Here is a 22,463-nt window from a genome sequence, read left to right as displayed (position 1 = left end):
AGGTGCCTTCTCTTTCAATGGTTTTCTGGCTCATTTTTATTGCAGCCAGCCCTCAACATTTGCAGCTTTGACTTTTGTGGAATTAATTATTCACAGATTTGAATATTAAGTTCTCTCTAGGAATCTCTAGGTCCTCCAGCATGACTCTGCTGGAAGTTGATCATAGATTCATGATGGAGGATCTAGAGATTCCTAGAGAAAACACTTCTACCCTCTACAAATGTTGGCTTGATTTGGTATGTTTTTAACTGTCTTTTCCTTTTCATAAGCTGCCTTGAGTTCCAGCCTGGGAGAAAAGTGGCATGTAAATAAAGGGATGGATGGATGGATGAATGGATGGATGGGTGGAAGTGGAAGCCCTGTGGAAGAATACTGGTTGAGAGTTGTGCCGTGGCAGCGGTTATACAGGACCACAGCTGTAATTTAAAAAAACAACATTTTCAAGACCTGAGATCTGATGCCGTTTCTGTAAACCCTCGTGTAGAGCTTGTCTTCCTCTCAGATTTTATCTGTTATCTGGCACATGTCCTCAGTGTGCTGTCACATTTCTTCCCACACAGTCATCTCAAGAGGCATTCATTGTAAAATCACAGCTGCCCTTCAGCTGTGAATTTGGCAGATTGGTGCAATTGGTAGAGAGTGCCCTTACTCTGGCATCCATCCTAACTCTTACCCAGCCATTGCAATAGCCTTCAAGCTCAGAATTCAGACAAGTAACTTCTGACTTGTGGTGACCCAAAGACAAAATCTATCATGGGGTTTTCTTGGCAAGATTTAGTAAGAGGAATTTTGACATTGCCTTTGCCTGAGGCTGAGAGCATGCGACTTGCCCAAGGTCTCCCAGAGAGTTTCATAGACTACCATTCTCCATATCTCCTGGCCAGCATGGGCAAAAAAGTAACTTTCCCAAACTGCACAGTGTGCGCATTTTCTCAATATTGAGAATAGAAAGAAATGGATATTTTTAAAAATATATAATAAAAATAAATGAATGTGGGAGGAAGCAAAACTGACACATTTATGCATCCAGGATTCAAACATTGAGAATTTAATCTTTGAAAGTCTGACTCTGAATTACTCTGTATTCAGCTATATTTGTAGTGCTGCATTGGGATTGCTTTAACTTTTCAGACATGTTGTTCATCTTTTAACATCGATGTAACCGGTAAGTAAAATGTGTTCTATAGATGTATCTGTCTGATTTGGATAGTGAAGATGGGGGGGGAGGTTGTTTTTCTTTGGTTATGAAGAATTTAGGAACATTTGGACATTTCTGCAGATGCAGGAAGAGAAAAAAACATGCATTTAAAAAAAACTGAATTAAAGAGAAAGCAAAACAAAGTGATCCAAACAACACAATTATATCAGTTGCATACCACTTTAATTGTCCTGGTTCCATCCTATTGAATCCTGGGATTCCCATAATGCTGGAGTTCAAATGAATGCACTAGAGAAATTCTAAGTCCTTCACCTGCCAATAAATCCCAGAACTCCATAGGATGGATCAATGGCAGTTAAAGTGGGATCAAAATGCTGTAATCGTACCATGTGGAAGCATCCTAAAATTTCCATCCTTGGTCCCTTTGTCTCATCGTTCTGCCACTTATCCTCTCTTCTTCTTTCTTCTCTGCAGCTGCTACATAGACCAGCAAGTAACGCGTGTCGCATGGTTGAACCGCTCCAACATCCTGTACGCTGGCAATGACAAGTGGTCCATTGACTCCCGGGTGGAGTTGCTAACCTACAGCCCCTCAGAGTTCAGCATCATGATCACTCATGTTGATGTGTACGACGAGGGGCTTTACACTTGCTCCTTCCAGACACAGGACAAGCCCCACACCTCACAGGTGTACCTCATTGTGCATGGTATGTGCATGGGGAAAACATGCGATTGTGATCTACTAGCATGTTCCAAATAATCCAAGAGAATTTCTCTTCTTTGTGATGATCCTGGATTTCCCAGAGTCTTTTCATGCAATGAAGGTTCAGAAGGCCTTCTAGTATTTATCATGAGGCAACATCCCCTGGTCCTGGCTAAGATGTGCCAAAACAATGCTTGTCAACCTTTGGTCCTCCAGACATTTTTCACTTCAGTTCCCAGAACATCAAGCTATAATGGCCAAAGGTCTTGGATTTGCAAAACTGAAATCTAAAACTGCTGATGCATCAGATCTAAGATGGTCCAAGGAAAGCAGTGAAGGATTCTGGGAACTGAAGTGCTGAACATGTTGGAGGGGGGCAAAGTTTGAGAATACTAAGAGTACATGGGCTGAATAAATGACAGGAGAGAATTTTTAAAGAGCCTTTTCAAGGAAGGTATGTCCTGTTTTGTGAAAGGCATGAGAAGCAGATACAACAGATGACTCCAAAATTTTATGGTGAGAATTTAGCTTTGGTTTAACATTGCCTCTTTAAATTGCAGCTCCTTCGCAACAGCACTGGATTGTAAGAGAGCTATCCAGATGCTGAACCTACACTGGGAATAAGTCTGGATATCTCAATTTAGGTTCAGCATCTGGATAGGTCCTATACAACAGTATAACTACTGTTATAACCAAGAACATTGGAACCAAAGATTAATTTCTTGTCCAGACGTTCTGAAGTCAGCAGCTGCTTCAAGTGGGAATTGTGCAACCCATGGTTGCCCATCGTCCCAAAAGTTTTTTTGTGGAGCCCTGTGCCCTTCCTTAGCTCCCATCTTAAAAAATAAATGAGAGGATTAAAATATGGAGAATTATGGCTGTAGAGAATTTCATAGGGCATGTTTCTTCATTTAAATGCAGTTTCAACGCCCTGCTAAGGACAATTCCAAGGCCCACAGTAGCATTTCCCCCCCGAAAACTAGACTCAATCCCATAGTCATTTCCAGTTTTGAAGAAAAACAACTGGACCACTTGGCCTCCATCACAATCTATATAGTGACCATCAGAATCTATATAGTTCCCAGGCTCTGTGGAAATTGTTTTAGCATATTTAGATCCACATATTGGCTTCCTAGCTTGGGCTTTCCACCACTGGATCAAGTTCAATAAAGCCCTCCCCCATGAGAGACAAATCATCCTACTATTGTTTTATTTATCTTGGGTTAGAAGAAAGACAACCCATTCAAAATGAAGCTGTTTCTGGGGTAGGGCAGAGTTTGCTGACTCTCCAACAGTGCACAGCAATCCTTGTTTTATCTCCTGAATGTATAAATTAATCAGCGGATGCATTGCATTCCAGGGTTATTATCCCAAGATAACTGATTGCCTAATCAGTGCTTCCAGTGTTATCTCTCTTGGCCAGGAAATCTCATCCACGTGAATGAATGAATGAATGAATGAATGAATGAATGAGGTTCTAGAACAGGAATGAGGGATATGTGGCTCACCAGACTTTGTTAAACTGCAATTCCCATCAGGCCACAATATTGGGTAAGAAAATTGTGGCACATAGCTGCTGTCCAATATATGGAGGACAAACCCTGGTTTCTAAAGAAGACGAGTAAAAATAGGGCTGTCTAAGGTATCTGGTGATGCCTGAGTCTGAAAACCCAACTGCATTCACCCCACAGTCATCTAGAGGGTTCACACACAAACCCCATTGAAATCAACCATACTACTTCTGCTCCTATTCATTTCAGTACCCAAAAGAACATTCAAGTGGGTTATGGCCCAGACCTGTCCACAGCATCTTTTGATCCACTACCTTCAGTGCAGGGGTTGGGGACTTTGGCAGGGCCTGGGGTAATTTTTGGTCCCATGAATCTTTAGGGAAGGGGGAAAACTGATTGCCAAAAATAGTAAAAAGCTAGAAGTGGTCAGAAGTCAAATTCTGAAAGTGGGGAGAGAGAAAAAGAAAGAGAGAATGAATGAGTGGGTGGGTTATAGTGCAAAGGAGCCTGCAGCTAATCTAAAAAGCAAATGACCACTTTGTGAGGTTTCAGAAGAGAAATCTTTATGTTGCCAGAAAAGGAGCAATTCGGGAAATCCAGAGGGCCTGGATCCTGCAAAAGTAGCTTTGAGATGACATACATGGTTCCAGGGTTGCAGTGTGCCCTAACCATACCTTGGTGGAGTTTCAGCAATTTTACCAACTGCATGTTATAACAGTGATGTGTACATTAGGGATAGAAAGATTATTCATCAATGGGATTCTCTACAGTTGGGAAATCCCACCAGGAAGAATAATAGCTGGGATAAAATTTTGCATTCCCCCCCCCCCCCCCCCGTATTTGAAAAACCAAAGTGTTATAGTGGCCCTGAGCAATAAACATATGTTTCTGTGCATAAAACATTTTTTTCTCCCACACAAAAAGGTGTTTGTGCAACCCTTCCACCATTTTTTTCTACACATGATAATTCCTCCAAAACACTTTGGGATGTGCAAATACTGGTAGAATATTTCAGAGGAATATTTGCTTTCCCCTGCAACAGGGGGGAAGCCACTATAATGCTGCAAGAAAGAAATAGTCAAAGATGTACATCCCTGGTGCAAATGCATCTCTTTTAAGATTTCAGCTCACAGCCTCAAGGGGAAGAGCATTTGGATCAGGACCACAGCACCGAAAAAGGCATTTTCTTTTAACCCCTTCCCTCTATTCCAAGTGAAAATTTGCACACAAAGCGGCTATTTGCCCTATTGGTGAAAATAATGTGGACACGCTTGGTCTCGAGGATGGCGCACGTGATCTAATTTCTCCTTTCTCAGAACCACCAGCTGCATTTGCTGTTGTTAAAAAAAATCCTCACAATTGAAGTTATGGAAATCCTGCCAGTTTGCATTGGATCACCCTATGTATCTATCTAGGAAAAGAATTGCTGTCCCATTACTCCATTCCGCATGCCATGGGATGCCTGCACTTTGGCTTCAATGACGTGGAATTTCTCTCCAGCTGCCAAAATTATCCCAAGACTCTTCTGGGTTTCTTTTTTTCTTCTTCTTGCTTTTCTCCTCTTCTTTCATTTTCATTTCCTTCGCCGATTCCCCTCCAGGATTTCTGCAGCATTGGCAAAAGCTGCAACTGCAATGCTACCCACCCCATAATTACACCCCCCTCTTTTCCCCCATAGTTGCTGGAGCTGGGAAGCTGGTACAATAGAAGCTGATTGGACTGGGTCCGGAATGAACACCAGTCTGGCATCAGGAAACAGCTGCTCCCAGCTTCCCCATCATTCCCCATCATTCACGTCACCCTCCAATCCAGCCTATCGGGACAGATAGTGAGGATCATTAGGCCCAGTCAAGAAACATAAAATAAAAACTATTTCTTTGAGAGGGGGGGCCTGTCTTCCGCTGGAGCAGAGAAAAGTAGCTCTTGGAAATTAACCCCCAAAGCAGTGGCGCTGGAGTTTTGCTGAGAAGGCACTCCAAGTGCAGCTGTTTCTGGGGTGGGACAACTAATTACAACAAACCAAGGCACATACCCATCTTTGGGACGGAAAGATAAAGGCGGGGGGGTGGGTGCATGTACAGTGGATCTCTTTGGACCCCAGATCCAAAGGGGCATTGCACTTTCCCCTGAGGAATTCCCATCTGCAATTTTTAGGGCAGAGGCGGACTCTAAGGGCTGGATGTTAGATTTCAGGGATTGTTGGAAGAATCAAGATGGAACGAGTTCCATTTTCCGGCTCTTTATCCCTTCCCAAATGTAGTGTTTTTCTTTTCCTCTGTTGTAATAGACAGCAGACATGCATTTTATAGGGTTTTTTTTTGGCGGTATAAATAAATCTAACAACAACAATGGCAAGGGAAGCATTTGAAGAACACCAGTGATGTGGGGATTCTTCCTGGCCATAATAAAGTCATGGTCCATCCTGCATAGATTCAGCATAGATTTTTCTCTCTTTCACTTCTAGTTCTTCCCCTCTTCCATCTCACATTTTGATTATTGCAACATTTTCTCTTTTCTCCTCCTCCACTTCACCTTCCATCATACCAATAAGAGTTCTAATTGTCCATCCCTCCCATCTCTCCCTACTAAGAGATGGAGAGAAATCCGTAATTATTAATTCTCGAGTCAGAAAAATAGGTTTCCCAATGGTCAGGAAACTCTGTCAGGAAGAATAATGGACCAGTGAGAGTTTTGTGCAATTTTATTCTGGTATTTGACATCCTGAATTGAGGAATTACTCTGCAGAGAGAGAAAAAAATAGGGGTTTTGTGCAAAGAAAACTGTCTTCTGTGCAGAAAATGGGTTTTCTGCATGTTAAATGGATTTCCTGCACAATGTTAAAAAAAACCTTTCATCTTTTTATAATTATGGTACTTTGGGATGTTCAAATACAGGGAAAATACTATAGAGAAAACTACCATAATTCATCCTCAAAGCAAGGTTGAAATGATTGCGAATTCACATCTCAATTCCCTGTGCAGATGATAGTGATGAAGACGAAGACGACTTCAATTGTACTCAACATTTCCCCCCAAAATAGGACTCAATACAACTTGCAAAATAAATAAATAAATACTGAAAAGAATAACACAGAGAAGACATAAATAAAAACAGTCAAAATATTGTACGTAATTATAATGGAATAAATCTATCCATAGAGTTTAAAGCATTTAAAATAAATGGATAAAAAGATAAGCCTGTAAAGTTGGTGTTGCCCATGTGGTGTAGTGGTTTGAGCATTGGACTACAACTCTGGAGTTCAGGGTTCAGTTACCCACTCAGACATGGAAACCCACTGGATGATCTTGGGCAAATGACATATTCAGAGCCCCAGAAAACTCCACGACAGGTTTGTCTTACAGTCACCATAAGTTGGAAATGATTTGGAGGCACTCAACAACAACAACAGCAACAAAGCCGATCTATTCTTTTAGCCAACTGAAGTAGCACTGGAATGATGCAAAACCCAAGCTGTTCAGTTGCCTTGCACCAACCTTCCCTATTATGGTCCCACTAGATGTTTTGGACTCCAATTCCCATCACGCTCAGTCAGCACCTTTGAGACTAACTGAAAGAAAGAAGTCAGCAGCATGAGCTTTCCTAGACTTCACTCGCTAGGTGAGCTTATGATCGTGGTGGGACCAAGAGAAAGCCTTCTCAGAAATCTTAGGGCTCTGGTAGGTTCGTATGGGGAGATACGGTTTCTCAAATAGTCTGGACCTAACCCCTGTACGGCTTTGTAGGTCATGACTAGCACTTTGAATTGAACTGGTAGTCAGTGAGGCTGTTCAACAAGGGAGTTCTATGCTCCCTGTAGCTGGCTCTGATCAGCATTCTAGCTGCGGCATTTTGAACCGCTGAAGTTTCTGAACAGTTTCCAAAGACAGAGTGTGTTACAGTAGTCCAAACAGGATGTAACCAAGGCATGTGTCACCATAACCAGATCTGGCATCACAAGAAATGGGCAGCACACTAGTTTTAACTGTGCAAATGCACTCATGGCTACTGCTGAAACTTGGGCATCCAGGCTCAGAGCTGAGTCCACCCAAACTGTAAACTTGAGACTTCAGGGAGAATGTAATCCCATCCAGCACAGGCAAAGTCCCTATTCCCTGATCTGTCTTATGAGTTTTGTGAAGTATGCACAGAAACACTCTTGTAATTAATGCTGTCTCAGACAGGGCAGCACCGTCTTGTAGCAGGAGGTCAGTACAGTCGGCCCTTCTTATACATTGATCTTTTATACATGGATTCAAGCATCCACAGTTTGAAAATGTTTTTAAAAAGTATGAATTTCAAATATCAAATGTTGATTTCCCATTTTTTATAAGGGACACCATTTTGCTATGGCATTATATTTAACGGGACTTGAGCATACATGGATTTTGTTATCCACGGGGGACCTTGGAACCAAACCCCAGCATATAAACAAGGGTCCACTGTACTACTTTGATACTCATTGTTGTCCCCTCCATACCCTCCACAGTTCCAGCACGGATTGTGAACATCTCATCAGCTGTGACTGTGAATGAGGGAAGCAACGTGAATCTGCTCTGTCTAGCGATGGGGAAACCGGAGCCAACTGTAACTTGGCGGCAGCTGAAAGGTAAGGGAGGCTGGAGGGGGGAAGGGGGCTGAAGACGTCCCCCTGTTTCTTATTCTTGCACCCCATTCTGGCAACAGGTTCACTGTGTAAATGAGAAAATGGCAAAGGAAAGGCAAATGTTTTACAAAGGGGAATTTGGATATACCTGCATGCTTCTTGTAGGCATGCTTAGGCTTTTAAGTGAATGTGTCAGAAGTATCTTTTAATAGCATATATTATGTTGTTATTATTTTTATTTATTAAAAACCTATGTTGTAATATTTTTGCAACTGCAATTTAGCGCTTTTAATAGAAATGTTTAATTTTAAAACAACTTTTATATTAAACAGGATTTTTTAAGAAATGTACTTCATCATTTTAAACCTCGGGACCCATGCTCAGAGACCAGCAGAATACAAATATAAAACAAAGAGATAAAGGAAGCAGGTGTCATGTTCTACCGGGTGTAGAAAACAGCGTTTTTAAAAAGCATCTTACTTTTTTTCTTGTTTAAATCAATAAATTGAGTTTGTAGTCCTTAAGACTGTAATAGATAATCATAATGGCTCTGATTCTGTATTACAATTATGGATTAACGAGGAGTAACAGATCTTTAACTGCTCCATATTCAGTAAAAATACGTAGTCATACTGTAAGACTACCTAAATGTCCCCAGCACATCTTAACAGCCAGCAGCCAGATCAGGTAAAGGAGTCCTACCTTAGGTTCAACTGGAGACAGGATGATGTTTCCACCTCCCTTCCCACCAGCAAGTGAGGCTGATACAATCAGAAGCAGGAGCCCTGTCATAGCTCTTTGTGTCAGCTTCGCCATGGTTGGAAGGGAGCTGGAAACATCCACTTTGCCCCCTGATCAGCAGCTAGACCAGTGATGGCGAACCTATGGCACACATGCCAGAAGTGGCACTCAGAGGCCTCTCTGTGGGCACATGTGCCGTCACCCCAGCACAGAGTTTGCCAGAATTTGTTATTTGAAAGCCAGAGGGACAGGGCACTTTGCAATAAATAAGTGGGTTTGGGGCTGCAGTTTGGGCACTCGGCCTCTAAAAGGTTCACCATCACTGAGCTAGACTTTCTTCACTTGATCTGGCTCCTGATAAGGTGGGCTCAGAAGGGATATCAGGCCAAAATACCTTACTTTAGTGGCATCATTAGTTGAATGTGGTGGCTGCAGTCCACTTCAAGTGATACCCCAGAACATGGGTGACACCTGCTTGGTCCCTTCTCCTGCTGTAAGGTGAAAAGGGGCAAGCATGTTCCCCCACCCTGACCTTTAGAAGACCATCATAGTGGTGAAGAAGAAGGCTGAGCATGCTCCTCCCGGCTTCACCACGGTGGCAGTTTCATCCTGAGGAGGTCCCGTCTGTAGTGAAGAAGGACAAATATGCCTTTTTGCCCCCCTCCAGCAACCCCCTATCAATGGGTGACACCAGAGATGGGGACACCACTGCCTTACCTAGTTACACTTAAGTAACAAAATAGCCAATGTAAAATACTGGAGAGTAATATATATTTCTCACCCACTTTTCCCTATGAACTGAGTCAGGGAAGATGAACAACAAACCAGGCACATAACACCAAATAGGTTTGGAAGGATGTGGGAAATGGCTAATGAAATTCCACAAATGGAAGGCAAAAGAGTAGAGAGCAGAGCAAACTTTTGGAGACAGAAGGAATGAATCTTCTTTGCTTCATTCAGCTTCTTGTTTTCTCCCCATAAGCAGCAAAAGCTTAATGTGACTCATTTATTTGAGTCGCAGAAGGCAACTTTCTCCTGGTACAGCATTCTGATCAGTTTTATGTACACGCACCTTGCTCTGCAGTCGCTCTTTTGGAACACCCCTTTTGATTCCAATAATGGCGATGTGGGGTTTTTGTGTTTCTCATGTATTTATTTAAAATGATTTCATGATAAAAGAAACAGGAATCCCCAAAAAGAGACAGCTTAAGCAAACCTATAAAGAAAAAGATGGTGAGCAGACATTAACCCATGGTCTGGTTTCTGTTGCTAGTCCTACCTAAAGTAGGCCCAATGAATCATTGGCATTTATCTATGTGTTGACTTATCATTCAATCTCTCATTGAATGGGTCTTCTAACCAACAGGATTCCAATCCACCAGTTTAAATATGGATAACCATGCACTAGTTTAAATACCATGGTCATCATAATAGGAAAGAATCATTCTAGAGCAGGAGCCAAATAGCCCCTCTGTCTGAAAACAATCAAATTAAACAGCTTAAAAACACTTTTCCAGTACATAATGTGCAGGACAAGAAGGCCATGGGGTAAAAATAATAATAATCCTTGTTTATGAATAAAATAAAAGGAACCCAAACATCTGAGTATTTGTTTTTCTAATCAAGTCCTTGAGCCATTCAGTGTCAGCTTCTGTGCAAGTTCAATTCTCCAAATTGTGTCTAGCCAATGCCTCATATTGCACTCATCAAGGATTATTTTCTACTGCCTGGCAATTTATGTGTGAACCACAGTTAATAGCAGAGCGATCACATCCTTATGCAATCATTTATCATTGCTTCCAACAAATACTGTCAATAATAAAAGAGATCAAGTCCTTCTGCAGTAATTTATCAGTGTTTCCAACAAATAAGGACAATAATAAAAGTGCTCTGGTACAAACCCTACCTGTATTGGGATTTTTAGGTTTCGGAGATAAAGGATATCTGGAAAGATTTGATTCTCAGTTTTGACACGTTGCCTGAAATGCACTGGATTGAGTGGAGTGGGAAGAAGTGATGAAATCTTACTTGGGAAATGAAGATAATAGCTCAGATCCTATATTGAACTTGCCAAGCATAAATCTACGCTCGTGTAGTTACATAGTGGTTGTGCTACACTGCTGCTCTTCTACTAAACTCACTGTGTTATTTACCAATGGGCCTGTTTAACATGAAATGGGGAATGTGCAATGGCTGTTTCTGTAATCTCAGAGAATCTAGTGCTGCAGTTATGGTATGGATGAATAGTTACCCACTATCCAAGGATAGAATCCTGTTGGATAGATCAATCTTGAACCAACTCATTCAATCTATTGCTAAATTGTGAGTTCAAACGTAAGGCAATCCAACTGACTCAGTAGCTTTTCCTTGGACTAGAAATAGGATTTAGGTCCATATGAAATGTCTCCACATTCCACTTATTCCACCAGAATTAATGCAGTTTGACACTGCTTGTGGCACCAGAGCTCCCTGACAGAGAAGGCTAAATATCTCAAGAAACTACAAGTTCTAGAATTCCATAGCGTTGAGCCATGGCAGTTAAAGCAGTGACAAACTGCATTAATTCTACAGTGGAGATGCAGCCTATATCTGTTGCTCAATGGCCTCAAAAGTACAGCTTCATGGATCCCTGCACTGTTTCATACGCCTTTAAAAGCTATTTTCTGTCTATTGTGCTCTGGTTTTGTATAATCTGCCTGCTTTGCACAGATTCCTAGGCAAAGGGGAGGGGGGGCAGTTAATAGTGACCTCAGTTGTCTTCATGCTGGTTGAAATATAGCCATAACCACTATATCCACACCAAAGGGGGAGGTATCATTAGGCTCAAGGGAACCACATGGGTGCAGAGAGACATGAAAGGCTTGCAGGGAACATGAAGATGTTGGAGGGACAAACACAACCCATTGAGGCTTAAGCATGACCACAGAATTCTAGGGGTAAGGTGTGGAGAGAATTGCAAACCATGCAGAAGAACTGCAGTGAAGTGTCCTGGAAGAGTTTGTGGCTGACTAGCTGTTTGAAAACTTTAACACAGGGGTAGAAATGGCACCTGTCTCCAAATGTTGTTGGTCTTCTGCTTGCAACATTCTCCCGTTTTCATCATGCTGACTAAGACTGCTGGGGCTTTCAGTCAACAGCATCTTAAGGACTGCATGATTCTCACACTTGCCTTAACAGCAAGGCGTCATACCCCTATGTTTTATTGCAGGGCCCTCTCATTGACTGGCACCCTCTTAGTGGCATATGTGTATATACAGTATATATGTACAGTCGCCCCTCCTTTCTCGCAGACTTGAGATCTGCGTTCTTGATTATACACAGAGAGGAGACCTCTGTTATCCTCAATGGGGCGCGCACCCTACGCACGCTTGTGGGGGCACACCTCATTCAAGCCTGTGGGGATTGAATAAATGTGAGTCTCCGTTTTTGCGGGGGGGGGGGGGTCTTGAACAGTTCCCTCACATAAACAGAGGACCGACTGTATGTGTATTTTGGTATTTCTCCCTCTGCAGCAACCAAAGGCTTTTCCCCAGACCACCCCAGACCACTGAAGTGACCCCCTCTATGACAATTCAGTGCCTGGTGGAGAGCAAGGGCAGAGGCATCTGGCTATGTCACTGTTGCCAGATGCAAAATCATTACATCAGCTACTGAGACCTCCAGAAGACCCTGACAAAGCTCAACAAACAATGTAATAACTTCTTGTATGGTTATATATGGAGATGTCTCATCCATGGGGTTGCCATGGGTCAAGATCCACTCCACGGCTGTTAACAACAGCAACAAATGGCTATGTATATATAGCAGCATGCTTCTGCAATCCTTCTGCTTTCCACCAGGCACAGAATAGCCATGCGGGGAGCTGGCAGCCATTTCACAGTAGGTCTGGAAGTGGGTGGTAAATGACTCAACATAGCATACTTCAGGACACAGAACTATTACACTGAATGATTGTAGCCATTTTGCTCTGTGATGTAATCTGAACGGTTCAGAAGAAACTTTTGTCAGCTCCAGTGTGTGAAGTGACAAGCTTTGTGCAACATGGGATCTTAATTTCCATATGTGCTTAATTATACATATGTGCATGAGAGGCAAGATCCTTCTCTGCACTTCCCATCACATCTGCTCTCAATTTAACTTGTAGAGCTCTAGGAAGTTGCACCTGCAGGTAAACCTGACAAATGGCTAGTTCCCCCTGGGGAGCAAACTGAAAAAGCATTCACAAACAGCATCTCCCTGTAAGCCAGAAATATGCAAAGGTACTAAATGATAGTTTTGGAGCTACAACACTCAGAATCTCTCAACCACATTGTACAGAGATTCTGGGAATTGTAGTCCAAAAGTATCATTTCCATGAAATTGTGATTTATTAATAGATACTCACTGTGGAAATAGGGTGAATGGCAGTACCTGACATCCTTGAACAGTGTTTCTGCATGATTCATCAGATCTGCCAGTCTACATACCATTCATTTTAGGTTTACTGAGTGACAAAAACAGACCATTGAGAACCCACCATTTTGATGTCACCACAATGAGACTGTTGCTTGTGTCCTATTTATGAGATGCAAAGATGTATTTCCATTTTATACCATTGCAATTATACCATTGCCCACTCATCATAACCCAGCCATTTACTGGCTGTTGGAGAGCAAAGCGACGGCAGTGCTTTAGCTGCCATGGCTCAATACAATATTCAATGCGATGGAATTCTGGAAATTGTAGTTTTTGAGACATTTAGCCCTTTTTTCTCAAATAGTTCTGGTGCCACAATAAACTGCAGTTCTCAGAATTCCATAGCATTGAGCCATGCCAGTTAAAGTAGTGTCAAGCTGGATTATTTCTGCAGTGTGGATGCAGCCAAAGTGAAGCAAGGGAGAGTACATGGTGCAAAGGGTGGAGTGCCAGAAGCAAAGCAGGGTCCCATAGGGTCAGTTTGCTTAGAGGAGGTGGTTGCCCAAGGCTCCTTGGTAAATTCCATGACCAAGCAGAGATTTGAATCTGGGTACTCTTCTTCCCAGACTGCTGTCACACTGCAGAACTAACGCAGTTTGACACTATTTTAACTGTCATGGCTCCATCCTATGGAATTTGACAGAGAAGGCTACCTATCTCCCAAAACTTCTCCAAAATTCCATAGCATTGAATTTGTTAACAACAGCAACACTAGATGACCCTTTGCTGCTTCTCACCAACCCATGGGCAACAACTGCTCAAGATGTGTGTGCTGGCAGAGAAACCGCTAGGGCTTGTTCTCCTTGTATCATAGCTTTTCCTCGGTCAGCTCAGGTCTCCCAACACCCAGTAGCAGCCTTGCTGTGAAAACAATGACACCTGGAGTGCAGCAGTTATTGAGTCCTGGGAAGGTCAACATCCATGATTGTTGGGTTATGCTTGCCTTGGTGGGCCACCTCTTACATGAACTTGCTTGAAACTCCAGGTTCAACTTGCCCCGGGTTTTACCTAGAATCCCCCACCCTGTCTTTGCAGCTCTGATGAGAGGCATCCCCTGCATGTTGGAGGCATTGATAACAGTGTTGTTGTTGTATGTGTTTTCTTGTGTGTAAGTCTGTGTTTGTGTCTGTCTCCCTACCGCTGGCCCTGACCCCCTTCCCGCCGCCCCGCTGACCCCCTTCCACAGATGGATTCACCAGTGAAGGGGAGTACCTGGAAATCACAGAGATCAACCGGCAGCAGGCAGGAGAGTATGAGTGCATCACGGCCAACGGTGTCTCAACACCAGACAGCAAGCGTGTCCTTATTACTGTCAACTGTAAGTCGTATTGTATTGCCTCTTTATTTCTGTCCTCTTGGAAAGGCTGCAGCAGATTGCTTTTGACTCAGTGGCAGGGAAGGGAAAGATTTCCCTTCCATTTTCTGCCCCTCTCTAGTGGGAAGTGGCTTTAGCTGAATCCAGATAAGGAATTTAGCTTTGAGGACTAGGTTGGCATACCCTCCAACATTTCACAGATGCAAATCAGGGCACATGGGGCCAAGTAACATCAGAATTTAGTCAAGATAGCAAACATTATTAATGAGGAAGAAAACACAAGCTAGGAGAGGCTGCAACAGACTGCTTTTGCCTGAGCTGCTCCTTGCTGAGTTTTGCACTTTGAACTCAATTTGCAGCAATTGAAGTAAGCTGAGGACTGAAGGGGAAGGTGGAAGGAGGAGAAAGAATCTGGGGTATTTAAAAACAGCCAAAAAGTAAGACAACAGGGGATTTGGAAAGTGCATGCCAAACTGGGGCAGTTGGAGGATAGGAAATGGTAGTTGAATCATCCTTCAACTCCCTAGAAAGGGTAACAGGCTAGATCAAACATTGTGGGAAGGTTGGCTGGTGGGTGCTTTGCTGCGGAGGTGGCAAGTCGACCTTTAATTTTATTGCCATAGCTGCTCTGAGTCACACAGCAGCTCTGCTGACCTGTTCAACACAGAACAGACAAGGGAGGAACACCATTAAAATCCAAGGCTGATTCACTGTCATCACATTGATGGATCCACACATCACTGCTGTGGTGAAGGTTGGGCTACCTGACACAAGCTGTTGACCATATTCTGTTTCCCATAACATCTGTTCACTGAGGTGGCTGCCTCACTTTGCCCACTGTTATATCTGGCCTCAGCTATATTATTCCTTCAGTAGTTTTTCTGGAGTCACTCCAGGCTGCATTCAAAGCTATATGAGAGATTTGTGACATGAATCAGCTGATGTATCTTCATGCCACTGGGGACATATCCACATGGGCCATAATACTCTGGAGGCAGACCAGAATATTCTAGTAAAACGTTATGACTGGCTGCTCTAAATTCCCTCCATTACCTGAGTATGCCAGAGCAATGCTGGGCAGCTGTTCACATATGTGTCCCACTATGCTGTCTGCTGCCACTGCCAGTGTAAATTACTCACTCCTGAGGCTGAAAACGAGATGGCCAGCATTGGTCACAAGGCTAGGTACCTTCAGAGGGAATGACTCCCACCAGTGATGATGCAGGAGGGCATGCAGTGGGACAAACATGTGAACAGCTGCCCAGTGTCACTCCAGAAGGCTCCAAATTTTCTGGGAAGATCTGGGGCAAAATGTGACTTTTTATCATCTATTTTAAGAGTGGAATAGTGTGGCTTCAGTGCTGAACTGGCCATATGTCGTAGAATCACAGAGTTGTCCTTCTTTGAGGGACAGGACCCTGCAAGGTTAAATCAGAGCTTGGAAACATTCCTTTTTTGGACTGTTAGCCCCAGAATCCCCCAGCCAGTAATCATAGTGGCTTGGAGATTATAGGAGATGAAGACAAGCTGACATATTCCATATGCTAATCTGTTTCTCCATTCCATTGTTTTGTCTTCCTAGACCCTCCAACCATTACGGATATGAAGGACTCGCGGCCCATGCTGGGGAAGACAGCTCTGCTACGCTGCGAAGCCATGGCTGTGCCACCTGCTGAATTTCAGTGGTTCAAAGATGACAAACAGTAAGTCACCCCTTTTGCCTTCTTGGACATTACTGGTGAGCAGTACCAGTGACAGCCTTCAAAGAGTATTTGGTCTTTGGTATTTGGCAGAAAACACTGAGCTAGTTTTGTGAATCTGAGCCCATAAAACAGGAGCCTCTCCTTTTCCATGAATTTGGAGTCCATGCCCTCGCCCATTCACGGGCGGCAAATGGAGGTGGACAAAATGGGGCACGCTCCACCATTCAAGCCAATGGGGCTTGAATATTGGCAATTTTCCATCTTAGCGGGGGGGGGGGGGGGGGCCCAAAAGGGTCCTCCGCAAAAAACAGATGGGGCAGCTGTACTCTGAATGTTCTGATGGAAGTGTAGCTACTGGAGAGAGGAACAAAAGGAGAGCATTGCCACTCAAATGGGTTTTAATGGGATGTGTTGTGCCTATGTGTATTTGTTTTCAATGCGTTTTTATACTATGTTTGGTTTTTTAAACAGATTTGTGATCTAATTGAGTTTTTTAATGTATTTTTTAAGTTATGCTTTGTTTTAAGGAGCCAGTGTGGTATAGTGGTTTGAATGTTGGACTCTGGAGGCCAGCGTTTGATTCCCCACTTGGCCATTAAACCCACTGGGTGATCTTGGGTGAGTCACTCCCTCTCAGTCCCAGAAAACCCCATGCCTTGGGGGTCACCATAGCTTGGAAATAACCTGAAGGCACACAACAATGAATCCTATGCTACGGGGAAAGAGGGATATAAATTAATTAAATAAATATTTTTGGGCCAAAATAATTGGAGAGGGGAGTGGGTTTGGGGACTTGAGGATGTTTTGGGGTCACTGTGGGAACACAAAACAAAGCCATAGGAGGTTTATGCAACCCACAAGCTGCACTTCCCCATGCCTGCCCTGAAGCAAGGTGAGGAATGTTCTCAGCAGTACCATTCCAGTGCTATGTAGAGTCAAAGATTTAAATGGTAAGGTCCAAACCAGAAGCATCTTTTAGCTTGAAACACTTTATTACCCACAATCAAGCATAATCAAGCTCACTTCTTTTAAAATTAAAAGTCATTTCCCAAGCTCTGCCCTTCATTAAGCTCAGAAGTGGACTGGCTGCGGCACAGACAGCAGGGGAACGGCCTAAAAAATGGACACAATTGTCCAACCCAGTTCAACGACAACTTTCTATGCAACTGCTGGCTGTCTCGTTAGTTAGACAGGACCCTGTGGTTCTCCTTCCAATTTGCAATCTTATTAAACAAACTCATGACGCACGCTCACAGTCACTTAACACAGATTAATTTGCAACCTGCCAAGCAGAACGTGACCCTTCAGTCATGTATGGCGTCCCATTGCCCTGGTGCATGGGGAACGAAGAAGGCTTGATAAATTCCCTGTTTTGGCTGGCTGCCTGGGACTGCAAAAGGGCAAGCTTGTCACATACCTGGCAAGTCCCACTGCGTGACTGGTGGGGCTACATTCAGCTTCTGTCCGAAGCGGAGAGAAGAAAGCAAAGAACAAGTTGTGTAGCAGGGAATATAGCAATCTACTCCAGGATGGCTCCTTCCAGGTTGAATAGAAATCCCATTATCCCTGGCCCATTGGGTTGTTAAGGTTGCCATTCAACACACCTGAAGGCTGCCAGATGTGGAAAGACTGCCATATAGTATTAAGGAGGTTGTGATTGATTCCAAAATATTCCTTTAGACTTCCTACAGTTTCCATGCTATGTTACGATCTTGTATATCAGGACGGTAAAAGTTAAGTATCTGGAGCCCCCAAAACTCCCCAACACTGCAAAATTAAATTAAGAATGGTATGAATTTTGATTAATGATTGCACTAAAACCACACAGAGAGCCCCATGCATGAGAAGCTGCAAAAATAATCTAGTGCACTCCTGCAAACTACCTCTTAAATACCTCTGTTTTCATCTGTGGTTGCTCTTAAAATGGCAACAGGAAGAGACACATCTTTACGTCTTCCTCCATTTTGAGAAGGTTTGCAAAAGAAAACAAAAGTATTTGCGCTTGCTGGGGCAGGTTGGGGCGCCCCACCCCTAAACAATTGCCTCTCTTCTGTGCATGTTATAATGCCATAGTAGGTACATAGTAACTATCCAAGCGTTCTCTAATCAAATAGGAGTACTTGCTTTACCAACTAATTTGCCACTTTATAGTCTAGAGATCTCCTCCCCACCAAACCTTTAGATCAGTTGTGGATTTAGACATGAACCAGTGGAAGCTTCTCCTCCTTGTATGTATCCCTCCATCCCACCCAACCATTTTGGCTTGCTCCTTTGCACCCTCCATGGTTAGCTTATTTGCTTAGGTGTGTTGTGGCGTGGAGATGGCAGGTGAAAAAGCCTCCAGTTATTCTGAATAGGCAGCCACAACTATAGTATACAGGGGAAACCTTCAGGTTCCAGCATTGCCACTTCTGTTCCCACCGGATTCTCCATTTCATAATTTCTACACTCCAGGGGTGTCTTTTGCTTTTGGAGAAGGGATGGGTATACTTGCTTTGGTTTGGCAATTGAGCAGGAACCAATAAATCTGAATTCAGACTCCCAGGGGAAGCAATTGGCATGGGCATAAGAGTTGGGATGTAAACCTTCGTAAAGTTCATCCTCATAGACCAGAACAACCAATTTTAACACTTGCCTTCCCATTGCAAGACAGTCCTAAACACTGAGATATTTTGGAGGAAAAGTACTAAATCAGGATTATGAATTGTATGGACTGTATAGACAACATACAGTATTTGTTTCTGGGCAGAAAATATATGTTTATGTTTTCTGCACAGAAAATCTCAAAATCACGTTTTCTGCCCAAAATTTTTTCTGGGCAGAAAACCACAAGTGTTTTTGGGGTTTATTTAAATACAAAGTCAGCCGTCCATATCCACAGATTTCTTTTATCCATGGATTCAAGCATCCACGGCTTGGAAATATTTTTAAAATAAATACATTCCAAAAAGTAAACCTTGTTTTTGCCATTTTATATAAGGAATACCATTTTACTATGCCATTGTATTCAGTGGGACTTGAGCATCCATGGATTTTGGAACCAAACCTCAGAGCATACCAAAGGCTCATGGTATAACATATATCCTGAATGTGAACATTCCCCTCTGCCCATGATTCTCCTTCTCAAGCTCTCCGAATGCTCAGAAAACCTATTCTTTTCATATATATTTTAAAATACTTTGAAATATTCCTCTCTTCCCTTTGAGAGAGGAATAAAGAAATGATTCCAGTCTTCCACACTAGATGAGCAAATGAGGCTCCAACTTTGGGAGCGGAGTTCCGATTTTGACACCTAAGAAGATGATGTGCAATTATCTCCAACCCAAGCTTTCCTCCCAGTTGCTTCTCTTTAGTGCTCCCATGCTAGGCTGGTGATAAAAGTTCATGGTTCAAACCTCGTGTGTCTCAGGGGAGCTGTTTGTGGTTAGAACTGTGTAGGCGAGAATACGGCTACTCTTTGTCTTATTTTATTAGGAAATAGCGACATAGCTGTGGGTGCGCTTGAACATCAAAGGCCAAAAGAGGGGAGAGGAAGGAGAGAAGCCACCCAACAACAAGGAGGACATTAAAAAAGGCAAACGTTTGATTGCTGTCAGTAAAAGCAAAGCAACACAGAGCGGAGTTAATACAATCAAATCACTGCAGCCATAAAATCCTGACGTTGTCTTCAATTAATAAGCAAATGGCACTTAATTTGAGCTGGGGCAAAGGGCCAAATGATGTACAGGACATTGACAATCCGATCTCTCTAAGATTTTTTATATTTGCTTAAACAATTGTGGGGAGGGCTCTGGATTTCATAAGGACAGCAGAGTTGAGAGAGGATATGCTTAACTCTTTCTGCACCATTTTCTTTTGTCCTAAATTCCTCCTCTCTCTTCCCATGAACATTTTAAAAATCATGTTTGTTGGGTTTATTGGATCTCTAGCGTTCCTTTCTCCCCAATCTGTGACTCTGGACAGTTTAAATATGAGATTTTTTTTAAAAATGCAATTAAAATATGAGATATTTTATAAAACATAAAAGCTGAAATAAAACATTTACAACACACTAGTAAAAGATAATGCAACATCTACTCTGTTGAAAGCCCCTTTCCTTTATAAATAATGGGAATCGGTGCAAAATTGCATGGGAAATTGCCTTAGATCAGATCAGAATATTCCGCCATCTATTCACTGTTGTAGTTCTTCCTCTGTATTTCTTTGCTTTCCAAGCTATCAATGGACTGGGGTGTACTTTAGCTGAGGAAAATGAAACAGGGGAAAGTGCCTCTGGGCATGTACAGAATGCTTCTCCCTTGCTGTTGAAGAGCCAAGGCCCAATCTACACCGGTCTTAACATGCAGCTCAGTCCCACTTCCAATTCTCACTTGTCCCACAATACTCTCTCCTTCCCAGAAGAATCTCAGACACTTTCATGGTCTGAGGGTTATAACTCAGGACAAAAATAACACATTTTAGTCCAAGTTTGCATTAGACTGAAGTTAAAATGTTTAATATAAAGGAAAAAAATACTTGAGTTTGAATCAGGTTTGATCCTGCAGGAGGGAGCAGGAGGAAGCAAGTCAGGAGAGGACTCATAGAGTCACCAGAGTTGCATTATCTGACTTGGGCCCTGTTTGACCGAGCCAAATAAACATCTTCCTCTACCATCCTTTAGACAATGCAGGGCCCAATCTCCGAATCTGGTGCAAACAGACTGGCCAGTTTAGCACCAGACCCAGGCTTTAACTCCCTTAACACATATTAAACTAACTCACTGCTTGCTCCGGACCTTCCCAGAAATTCTGGGGCCCTGTGTTGTGACACTGGGTGATTGTTTGCATGCTCGCCCCCTTGGCATGACCATCACTGCCATGAGTTGCTCACTTTGAGACCAGAGCAAGGCACCCAGCCTGACACAGTGAGTGACTTGCTGTAGCACACCATGTGGCACAGCAGGACATGCATGCAAACAGCCATCCAGTGTTGCAATGGAAGACCCCAGGTAATAGGGGCAGATCAGACAGCTTTGGGGCCACAATATATTTGTCTGCTCCCAGAGTAGTTTGCCCCATGCAGACACCACTTTGACCATTTCCTCCAGATAGGTCCCATTTCCCTTTCTATTCTTTTCCCTCTCGCAGGAAAATGGCTGTTCTTGCTTCTGCTGTGCCTGGCACTGACTGCTTTAGGTTACTAGATTAGAAGGGTTCCTGTAACTCTAATCCTTAACAGATCTCCAAGCAGGACAAGTTATTATAAAGCTCCACCCCAAGCCAAATCCAGCCTCTGTCATCTTCCAAACCCTAACTTTCAGCTCTGGAAACTAGGGATATAAATCTCCATTTTGCTGATCCTCCCTTGCAAGAGTGAATAGATTCCCTGGGATGTTACTCACTGCAGGAGCATGCAAAACTTTATCCACAGCATTCTCCCAGTATTTGCACCCAGGAATTCTTTCAGGGAGTTAATCTGTGCAGAAACACCCACTGTCTTTTCTGCAAGAAGCTGTGTTATATGTGTGTAAAACACACAGTCTCCTGTGTAGGAAACATGCTGGGTTTGGGTGCAAGAAATGTGTTTTCTGTGCAGAAAATGTGGGGGTGTTTTGTACAGAAAAAATGCATGTAGAAGAATTCCCCCAAAGATGTTGCGAACTGAAAAGAAATTTTCTCCCTTGCTCTGTTCTACTTATTCAGAATCAAACCAGTATTCGTCTCTGGAGCCCCAGGAAGCACGTTTTTCTGGAAGGAAACAGTAATGGATATTTTCCCATCCCTACTGCAAACAAGTGCATGTGTTTATGTGCTTGCTTCTCCTCTCCCACAGGCCTATTCCTATTATGAGGGTCAGAGGGCAGGTTCTTGGGGCTTCAGCTGCTCTTTTTTCCGGCTCTGCATGAATCGGTTGCAAAGTTCAGATTTGGGAAACTTCCAATTAAATCCACATCCAGCCCACAGCCATATCCTTCAGCTGCATACTCTCCAACGTTTCATAGAAGAAAGGTGGGACACATTGAGAAACTGGAGCATGTCCAAAGGAGAGTAACTAAAATGGTGAAGGGTCTGGAAACCATGCCCTATGAGGAACGACTTAGGGAGCTGGGGATGTTTAGCCTGGAGAAAAGAAGGTTAAGAGGCGATATGATAGCCCTGTTTAAATATTTGAAGGGATGTCATATTGAGGAGCGAGCAAGCTTGTAATAATGTAATAAAGTTTATTCGGTCATTGACCAGCAAAGAGCAAGCTTGTTTTCTGCTGCTCCAGAGACTAGGACCCGGAGCAATGGAT

The 22,463-nt window shown here is 43.1% G+C and overlaps 1 protein-coding gene across 2 annotated transcripts in view; it reads left to right on the top strand.

Annotated features, from left to right (window-relative positions):
• Nucleotides 1-22,463, top strand: part of IGLON5 (IgLON family member 5) — a 129,513-nt gene that overhangs the window by 86,887 nt on the left and 20,163 nt on the right. For both annotated transcript variants that reach the window (XR_006100795.1, XM_042440854.1), the window contains exons 3-6: nt 1,634-1,866; nt 7,860-7,979; nt 14,359-14,490; nt 16,070-16,190. Coding sequence is in view for 1 of the 2 variants with exons in the window: in XM_042440854.1 (XP_042296788.1) it covers nt 1,634-1,866; nt 7,860-7,979; nt 14,359-14,490; nt 16,070-16,190 (606 nt within the window). In the remaining variant the exon portion in view is untranslated. The remainder of the gene's footprint in view (nt 1-1,633; nt 1,867-7,859; nt 7,980-14,358; nt 14,491-16,069; nt 16,191-22,463) is intronic.

This window comes from Sceloporus undulatus, chromosome 9 (assembly GCF_019175285.1).
Source record: "Sceloporus undulatus isolate JIND9_A2432 ecotype Alabama chromosome 9, SceUnd_v1.1, whole genome shotgun sequence".
NCBI lineage: Eukaryota > Metazoa > Chordata > Lepidosauria > Squamata > Phrynosomatidae > Sceloporus > Sceloporus undulatus.
The sequence above is the reverse complement of the archived record's forward strand: the minus strand, read 5'-3'. Positions and strand labels throughout refer to the sequence as shown.